Raw genomic sequence first — 10,498 nt, 5'->3', positions numbered from 1 at the left:
TCTTCTTTCAGTGCTTTGAGAAAGCATTAATTGAGAAAGTTTTTTTTTTTTTTTTTTTTTTTTTCAAAGACATAATTTAAACACTGTTGTATTTTATAAGTATATTTTCATGGAGAAAAAAAAACAAAACAAAAAAACAGAAAAGATTGGTGGAGTTCTTTTCCACTAGTCCTTGATTCTGATGCTGCACATTTCAGGGAAAGTAGTACAGCATTATTTATTTTTACACCAGTCATGGAACTTCACATTTGGACAGAAGAGTTTGAATTTTTGATCACCTTTACTAAGACAAACTCTCCTAATTTGAAGTGGTTTCCTAATTTCAGAACACTTTACAATAAGGTTCCTTTTCTTAACATTAGTCAACATGAAATAATAATGAACAATATTTCAGTTGCACTTCATTTTTATACTACATGAACTTGCATCTACTTACAGTGGAATTACCTAAGAAAGTACTGGGTAATATAAGGTTGTAACTACATGGGTTAAGGTTAGGTTTAGGGGTGGTGCAGCTTTAGTACCTAGTTATATCCCAATTATTGTAATACCTATAATAAGTAAGACCTTACTGTGAAACGTTACCCAAATTTTATTTATATCTGTTAAATAAAGGGAAGCTGCTGTGCTCCCCCCGAATAGGCTATACTTTTCTATGAATTGGCAAAATCCTAGTAAGACAATTATTACCCAAGGAATAATGCCATGACAATTGTAACAATTGTAAGGGTTTTCTTAAAGTTGGCATGAAATCAAAATTGACCATATTTGCTTTGTTAGCGCACATTACTAGTCTTGTGGTAAACAATTCATCAAAGTAAATCCACACACACAAAAAAGTATTTAAAAAAAAATTGTCTTTGTAATCTTTAAGCAAAATCTGAAGATGTACTTCCCTCCCTACAAGGAATAGCACAAATAAATACAATAGAGCAAAGATACAACATAAAATAAACAGTGCTTTTCAGGTTTTTCAGGTAGGTCTAACAGTAGTTTTCAGGTACAGACATTGAATAAAGCAATCAAATGTAAAATAACACTGCATATAATCTTCACTGTATAAATTAAAGATTGATTCTTTATTAAAGTTACAAAAGTGATTCAGTAAAGAGCAGTGAGTGATTTATTTGCCTTTTGTTGTTTGATTAGCAAAAAGAAGCAAAAGAAGACTTCAAAGCAATTTAGTATTCATATGCTGTCTGAGACATGCGCACACAAAACTTCTCACACAGTGTGCGCAAGTTCTTTTCTCTTGCACTTGAATGGTTAAAGTGGCAAGGCTTAAAAACATGCAAATGATAAACTTTTGTGACGATGCAGCACTGGCACAGTCGGGACAGTGACAATGTCAACTGAGCGTCTTTCGCACTGGCCCCGAAACATCAGGCAGTCCATTGTCAATCTATTTTTGCTTTCGTTATTCTGTGACAGATGTCTGAAGGAGGTGTCTGAAAGTTGTGGATGGTGGTCAATTTGTGTGTAAATGTACGTACTTGAAAATGTTTTCCACTTCTGATGTCATTTCTAGTGAGAAATATTTACTTAGTTATCACCAAAGCTTGCTCTATTTTAATGTAGATCATTAAACCGCTACGCTGCCTCAGAAGTGCAAAATCAGTTTCGTGAGGTACCTTCATAAGCAAACCATGCCTACATAGTCATTGCCTGATAAGGCAGTGAGGCGACAAGTCAGCTGCCTAAGTTTTCGGACACAGCCAGAGTCATAAAGAGTGGTGCAGGTATGACATCATAACCCGGAAGACTAATTCGCCGCTGGTTCCTTCGAGATTTTCCTATGGGGTTTTATAATGTTTGTTTTTTTTTTTATTTGGAAAACTACTGGTAAACAACCTCTGCTGTTCTGCAATATACACTGCACACACTCACACCCCAAACTGCCTTATCTAGTAACAAACACATACATTTTCAAAAATTAACATTACACCTTCAAAATTCACTTTTTCCACTATGTAATTTATATATGTGGTGAAGAACGGTACTGTATGAATTATTTTTTTTTTTTTACAGAGAACCATTACACCCCGCGAAAATATGTCACAATATTGAAGGTCGCAACTTCCTGTTCACAGGGAGATTAAACCAGAGGGTTTGTTGCAACCAGGCACACTAAACACTTACAAAAATAAAATGCTGTCCTTGATAAACATCTGTTCCTAAGTCAGTCCAAGTAAATAAACAGAAATTTAAGGGGAAAAAATGATAAAATGAGAGTAAAACCTCACATTGTAGAGATTGTTAACTATTTAACCTTTAAAGTATGAAAGATAACATGAGCTTTGGCACTGAAACACATGTATTTTGAAATATGTAAATTAACAATAATTAAGAACAGAAACATATCAAACAATGTTACTGCAAAAATACTGAAATGACTGATAAGAAAAAATTACTTGCTCATTTCACCCCATATATGACAAGTAAGTGTTTGTGCCTTGTGCTAATAAATAAAGCCATGTTTTAAAAATAAAACATTAATGAAACACAAAAATCTTTGTACCATGGATATTAACGGACCCATGTAATAGCATCTTCGGCCCTTTTCTACCTTCTTGTGAGATCACTCTGCAAAGTGTGAATGATCTTTTACTTTGCAAAGAAGTGCCATTTGTCCACTGCAAAATAGAAATAATGAGTTAACAGTTATATAATTTGTTTGAAAAAAAAAAGTTATAAAATACAATTTTACCTTCAGAAGACACTGGGAGAGGTTCCCCATATTCTGCAGCCTACAAAAGCAAATGTGCATTTGTCTTGTGTGGACTCAAGTATGGTAAAAATAAGGCAAAAATTAGCAAATATTAAAGGACATAAACACTAACAGCTTGAACCACAGCACTGGCCTCTGCATCACTGCATTTGAATGGAGTATCGCACAAGGAGGAGTTTTGACTAAAAAGAAAGGTCAAAGTAAATAACAAAATCATAAATCATCACTACAAAATCTTTAACAAATGACTACAAAATCTTTAACAAAGAGAAACTCTGTTGTCATTTAATAAATGATACAAAACTCAAATCTCACACTCACCAAACAATTTCATCACCTTTCATCTTTTTCCTCATAACTAAAGCTTTCCAGTAGCCATGTGTTGATTTTATGACTTCTACAGCAAAGTCCTAACATTATATTAACAACATCAACATTAGATGATTTATCATTAAATGGACTAACACTTCTCCTTCATCAGCAATATACTATGATACGCTACCTTATCCTTAAATTGTCCATTGAATGCAAACTGGTTCTCAGGCTTTCCATCTGGCACTTTATATTTTTTAAACCAATCCACCGTAGCCTCAAGATGACCAGGCTTAACCTTTCTCACATCCTCAATACCTGTTAATGATACACTAATTGAGATTACTCTGTCATAAATAATAGATAATACAAGTTTTTTACATGTAAAAAAAAAAAAAAAAAAAAAAAAAAATACTCACTGTTAAGGCTCGATGCATCTGGGTCTTCTATATTGATGGCTATTACCTTCCAGTCAGTCTCTCCTTCATCTATCAAAGCCAGAATTCCAAGAACTTTAACCTGAATTACCTGCCCCGTTACACACACCTGTGACACAGAGATTTACACTGGGTTACAAAAGTAATCAGACCCATAACCAATTTGTGTTGGAAAAGAAATATCTATTGTGCTATATAATAAAACACTGAAATATATGGAACAATGGGTCAAAAATACCACCTACACAAGCTACAATAATAATAATAATAATAATAAATTAGTTAAATTGTCAAAGAGGAATACAAAATATTATAATATTGATTGATTGATTGATTGATTGAAAAGAAATATTGATTTTAAGGTTTCAGTGTTTTAAACTAAAAGCAAAACTTGCTCAAGGGCACCTCAATTGTGGGTAATGAGAGTGAAAGAGAGTACTGTTCATTTACTCCTCCCAGCTACATTTCATGCCGATACCAAGACTCAAGCCCATGACCTTTAAGTCCGACTCTCTAACCATTAAGCCACAACTGCCTATAGTTATTATTATTAACCATGCAGTTCCACCCACCTTGGAGCCGATCTCACACACGTCTATGGGGTCATTGTCTCCACAGCACATGGTTTCCTTGTCATTGTGGTTTGGATCTTCCCATGTCTTTATTTATCGGTAAAAGAGGTATTATATTTATATTAAAATTTGATAGAGGATTAGTAATACATTAATAAAACAACAGTAGACACAAAGAAACAAAAACACTGACTTTACAAATCAGACTGCAGCCATAGCCATAATCTAAACCAGGACATCACCTGTGGAAGTGCACCATAGTTCCAAATGTAACCTTTGTGTGGAAAAATGTTAGCTACATATCGTAGCTTGCCTTTCTTCACATCTTGCTTAATCGGGTTTAATGGTTCCTTTGTTGCTATCTGTGGATAAAGGAAATTATTATCTTATTTAAGTGCTACTTTCAATGCATCCGGTCAATCAATTAAATTAGCTTCCCTATTCTTTTGCCAAATCAGGCAATTGATTGATTTCCAGTCAAATTAAGAAATATAGAGATGCTGAAAACAACAACAAAAAACACTTTTTTTTTTTTTTTTTTCTTTTTTTTTTACAGTTTTTAATATTGAAAAATATACTTACCTCCATCTTGGCATTTGACCAACGAGGAACTTCTACAACCATGTTAAACAGGATCTATTAAAGACTTAATAACATTATTATCATCATCTATTTTACGACAATAGGGTCCCAAAATGCAGATTGATGAACGGTTACCTCATTCCTTTTAATTTTCTTTGGTGGAACACCACATTCCTGATCATTAAGAAACATAATGTCATTAGAAAATAGACTAAGAATTGTGTCAGTTATCTTGATGTCAATTAGGTTATTGGATTAAATCATAATTTATTTATTATCACCTGACCTAATAGCACTGATTTGAAGTAGACATCCACATTATACCAACCTGTTCATCAGCAACATACAGAGGAATGTCATGGAAAGGGGATATATATTTTCCATCTGAAGTTTCTGCGAAGCAGATGTTACAGTGACTGTATTAGTGAACCAAATTCAAATTATCTCAAGATATCAGACTAACTGTGTTTAAATGAGGTTCTTATATTTCTTTCTCATAATGCTTAATAAAGAGACAGACAATGGTAGTTGCTAGACGAGATATATGAAGCATAAAGTGCACAAAAAGGAAACTGAATACTTTAATAGTTTAGTTTTCAATTCAGTGAGTGTAACCGGGTATGCATGAATGTTATGTCTCTCACTTATGACGTTTCACAGTCTCCCGCCGTTAGCGCGCATAAATTCGCGGCGAGGTAAAGTTGTCAGCAACAATCATTTTATTTGAGAGTTGTGAGGGGCTTATAATCCTCATTTTTATGAATGATCTCATTTTTATGGATGAGAAGGGCAAACTTACTTAAATAAATCCTGTAGTCAGTTGAGTTTGGTCGTCCTCTCTGCTCTGTTAGGTAATGCACCATTTTTCTCAAATGAATGGAAGCAACTGAAATGAAAGACTTGCTTTTCCGAGAGGACTGTGAACAGAAAAAGGCAGCAGAAAACTTCGCAGCAGTATAAATAACTGAACGCATTATTTTCGTTGACTTATATTATATTAGTTCCTGATTGCGTGTCAACGTCCCACACGTTTAGGCGTCACACACACAATCTCTTTTAGTTATTTCATACTGCCACCTATCGTCAGATGACCGTAGTTTACACAAAGGGATGGCCAAAGTATCCAAGCAAAGAATGGGGAACAGTGCCAATAATAGCTATACGAGGGAAGTTGGCTTGTGCAATTTAGGTTTATTGGTCGTATGTTTTGTACGTTTAACTTATTGATATTTTTTTCTGATTTTTAAATTAAAATATTTTTGTTATAAAAGTGCAAAATAGAAGGCAATGATGTTTTGGTCTTCTGATGAGGATGTGATGAGAGTTCTGTAGGGGCCCAGATAGCACACGTACGTCTGCAAGACGTCTGTTAAAGATCACTTCATCTGGAAAGCATCTGCTGTTTACAAACATCTAATAGACGTCTTTAAGATGTCAGTTTTACATACATTCTAAATCATAAACATCTTAAAGACGTCTTCTAAACGTCTATTTGACATCTGACAGGATACGTCCTATAGACGTATTCCAGATGAGCAAACACCCTAAATAATACGTCTTCCAGACGTAAACACGCACATCAAATAGACGTCTCCGAGATGTACGTGTGCTATCAGGGGGCGCTCTTCGTATTTCAATAGCTGTTAGAAAATGAATGGTTAAAAACGTGGATGACACCTCTAGAAGAGCTGAGATATAAGATATTAGATAAACAAAAGACATTTGTAAAAATATGGAACCCAATAAAAATATTAATTAACAATCAGGCTAACAAAAAGGCTTAGTGGTTAAGGATAATGGTATGCTCTGTGTGTTTCAATTATTTGTATTGCTTGTTCATTTTTCAATGAGCTATAGTACATCCGACAAATATATTTGATCTTTTTCTTTTTTCTTTTTTTTTTACCGCCTTTGTTTAGTTTTTGTTCATGTTAAGGGAACAAGCAGTAGGCCTAAAATTCTTTTTCCATTTTTAGTTGTTGAATATGTATATGTGGACTGTATGTATGCATTTAACAATTGCTAACATGCAAGTTTAGGAATGTGCATGTTTAAAGGTGCATGTGAAGGTATAATGAGTTTGTATGTACTCGTACATACATGTCTATATAATGAGTGTGTGTAGCTATATGTATGAGTGTATGTATATATGGAATGTGTATGTATATATTGTATATTCATACAGAACATGTACATGTCTTATGTAGTTAGTTGATCATTTAGTTGTTGCTCTAATAATGGCAGTATATATTACTTTGTTTTTTATACTTACAGCTGCATAACATATTTAATATCATTAATGTTCCCTGTTTGTCAAAAGCCAATAAAAAAAAATAAAATAAATAAAAACCTGGGTGATTGCATTGCCACGGTTTTACCTTTATTTTATTTTATAGTAGCCTATTTACAGTGGTGTAAAGTACTTGAGTACATGTAATTAGTTTCTGTACTTAAGTATCTTTTTGGATACTTTGTAGTTATACTGAGTATCAAATATATTGGCAACTTTTACTCTCTACTTGACAACATTTTTGAGCAAGTAAATGTACTTTTTACTCCAGTACATTTGTGATGAGTAATGCAATTACAAATTACATTTTTCATGGCAGCTAACTTTTTCTGCAGCAGTTTGCTTCTGATATAAAGAAGCAATATCGCCATCTTATGGCATTGAAGGTACAATATATTGTGGGTTTTGCCTTTACCCAAATAGCACTGCCTCACCCAAAATTGTTAAAAAGGGGTGGTTCAGTGGGGTTTTTTTTTCTAGGCTTGATTGTGTTTTGGGGGCACAGTTTAACATACTTCGTTTTTTTGAAAACGCTGTATTTTTCATATATTTTACGTTTATTCTACATCTCTGTTTCCACTCTCATATGAACGGCTCGTTTGACTTCCTGCTTCTATTAAGCCACTCCCTCCGAAATACGCAGTGTGCTCAGATTGGTTGGCAGGTTGGTAGCTGGCCCAGTGTATCATGATTCGCTGAAGCGTCCGGAAACGCCACGCCCCTTACCATTCGTAGTTACGCGCTAAACTGGAAATGTAAATAATGCCGTCTGTATTGCTGTATCAAATTGAGCCGAATCAGACCCAGATGAAGAGGGTAAAGCAGAACCTCTGCAATCACGGCTTTTAAAGGACATTTATGAATGCTATTTTATTTAGTATTTGTGTCAAAGTGTTTAGATATGCTGTCAGTGCTGTTTGTTAGCTTTCAATATACAGTTTTATCCTGATTAAAGCTTTAATGTAGCCGAATACATGACTGAGTAGTCGCATTTTTGTAAAGGTAGCGTTTAATTTAGCATGAACAACTGTTTGTCTATGAACAGAGATGTTTGTTGGTGTTTGTTGCACTAGAACTTAGCTAACTGGTGTAGAAAATATCCAGTGTAGAAAATGTCACAGATTATAATTGGTTCTATTATCTTTTGACGCGTCGCGTCCGGTGTACACAACCATAGATAGTAAAAGAAACACAACTCTTCCACTTCCATTTTGCTGCGCCACATGGCCTCGCCCACTTTGTTGCGTGTTCCCGGGGGCAGTGTTTATGTTAATAGCAAGGGTTTATGATGTCACCAACCCGGGAAGAAGCTCGTTGTAGTCCAAACCGGCCTTTTTTGTAGGCAATAAACTGCCATAACTTTAAAAGACAATATCTCCGTTTGCATTATATGTTCAGCGCTGTAACTTTGCAGATACTGTTTATGCTCAAGCAGCAACATTACACACTAACTAAAGTTAAAAAAGTGAAATCGCATGTAACCACCCCTTTAACAAGGATACTTTACGTGAATGTGAGTGCATTAGCAGGTAGTTGCTGATCGCAGATGTTTTATTTATTAGATGAGGAAATGACTGCAGCTGGTGATGAGGCTCAAACCAACACATACTGTAGACTTTGACTATTTAATTTTACTTCACATTTTATTTATCCGCTATATTGACAAGACTGTTTTGAAGGATATTGGTTTACTTATGACCTTTCTGTGCACTTGAGCTCAACTGAGACTTGAGAGTTTGTAGACATTTAAAAGGTTGGTCTGTCGACCTTGATTTATTGCAACTTTGAGGTGTTTAGTTTTATTTTGATTTCAGAAAATAAACTTGATTTCTCATCTTACAAATCAATTGTTTCTTATTTTCATTGGCATGTCTCTGAGGACTAGTGCATCTCTTAGCCTACATTCAGCATGAGTAAAATACTTAAGTACTGTTAAAATCAGATACTTTAAGACTTTTACTCAAGTCATATTGGAATTGGTTACTTGTAACTTGTTGTGGAGTCATTTTCGATGTAAGGTATCAGTACTTTTACTCAAGTATGGTTTTCAGGTAGCTACTCTTTACACCTCTGCCTATTTAGGAATTAAAAGAGTAGCTCTACCATATTTTAAAGTGAGCTGTCAAAAATTGCTAAAAAAAATAATTCATACATTATACCTCAAGAATTCTGCCATCATGTTGTGTCAGTGGCAGACTCAAATTAAACTTATTCACTGATAATGTATTCCTCAGCTGCACAATCTGATTTGTTCACGTGTCTATTTTAACCCAATGAAATGACGTTTGAGTTTTCAGTAAATAATCTGAAAAGTTTAAGTCTTAAAACTCTGAATACCAAATCTCTGCCTGTTTCTTAGCTATCGTGTATCAAGCACAACAGAATTGCAGGAGGTTATGCAACCTCAAATGCAGAGGAAAAGTATAAACTGGCAAACAGCTCAAACGGTGCCAGTGTTATCTGGACTGATCTCACTAAAAGCACATTAGTCAAGTATAAAACTCTGCTACTGACCGAAGGAGCTTTTTCATGTTTTTATGTATCAAATGATTTTATTTTTTTTTTTTTCAATAAAGTCAATTGGGTCCAGCATGTTCTGTCTATACACAGAAAATTGAATACAAGTGTTTAGATGTAGGTCAGATATATTTTGCAATTATTTTGCAAACCATATTTAATAATTTCATTACTAAATTTGTGAAATTCATTAATGCAAATTTTTCTGTTACTCTTATACCCTTACTTAAATTAAATTTAAATTAAACCAATTTTTACTAGCTCTGGTAAGAATGAAAAATAATAGGAACATTTTTATTTATGTATTTGTTTATTTATATTGATTTACATATTACTAGGCTATAACAACTATCTGGTTCTGTCCCTGGACTTTTATGTTGAAGTTATGTTCCTGTTTCCTGTTCTTCTACTTTTGGATCTAATGGCGGTTGGCAAACCAGCCTTGGTGCATTTCCACCACCTACTGGGGTGGAGTGTGAAGCATTGACGTAGAAGGAAATTCTTAAAATTCTTAATTCTATAAATTCTTCCATTCAAACATGATTTCTTAAGTTATTCTAATAAAGCTGTGGTCACTTTTGAACTATTGTTCAGTAAGTTCTTTAATGTTAACCTTTATTCTTACATATACAGCCCTAACCTCTTCATTGAGCTAAGATCGTTTTTTATTATAATCAACACATTTTAGAAGAACATGTTTGACTGTTTCTTCACATTTGCTGCACAATCCTGTATGTTTACCAATTATTTAAAAAAAAAGTGATTGATTAGAAGCTGAGTGTCCAATACGGAGTCATGAAATTCAGAGACGTGATTTCAACTGAGGGGGCCCAGTAAAAAAATCTTTGCATATGGGCCCAGAGCTGACTTGCTTGATCGTCCCTTTCCTTCCTGTGTTCACAACTCCTGCCATCTATTCTTAATTATCTTTTTAATTAACCCCTCATGTCAGCTTTCCCCAGAGGGACATTAACTTTATTCTTGAATACTTTAAAGCTTTTTTTGCCAACTCATCCGCTGTTTCATTTCTCACAATCCACACTTGAGCAGGAATCACAAA

General features: G+C 34.3%; 1 protein-coding gene across 2 annotated transcripts; it reads right to left on the bottom strand.

The window, feature by feature from the left end:
- Positions 1–261: 261 nt before the first annotated feature.
- ppa2 (inorganic pyrophosphatase 2) lies at positions 262–5,702 on the bottom strand. 2 transcript variants are annotated; one of them, XM_048197212.1, is made up of 12 exons: positions 5,431–5,701; positions 4,960–5,024; positions 4,767–4,805; positions 4,632–4,685; positions 4,292–4,411; positions 4,050–4,136; positions 3,460–3,586; positions 3,231–3,358; positions 3,050–3,138; positions 2,841–2,910; positions 2,708–2,747; positions 262–2,633 (listed from the first exon to the last, which is right to left on the bottom strand). In XM_048197212.1, exons 1-12 carry the CDS (start codon positions 5,603–5,605, stop codon positions 2,605–2,607), a joined length of 1,023 nt encoding a protein of 340 aa, XP_048053169.1. In that variant the 5' UTR covers positions 5,606–5,701; the 3' UTR covers positions 262–2,604. The 2 variants fall into 2 exon arrangements, with proteins under 2 accessions (XP_048053169.1, XP_048053170.1); XM_048197213.1 differs by lacking the exon at positions 4,767–4,805 and having other exon boundaries at positions 5,431–5,702.
- Positions 5,703–10,498: the final 4,796 nt, after the last annotated feature.

Source organism: Megalobrama amblycephala, linkage group LG7, assembly GCF_018812025.1.
Source record: "Megalobrama amblycephala isolate DHTTF-2021 linkage group LG7, ASM1881202v1, whole genome shotgun sequence".
Classification (NCBI taxonomy): Eukaryota; Metazoa; Chordata; class Actinopteri; order Cypriniformes; family Xenocyprididae; genus Megalobrama; species Megalobrama amblycephala.
The sequence above is the reverse complement of the archived record's forward strand: the minus strand, read 5'-3'. Positions and strand labels throughout refer to the sequence as shown.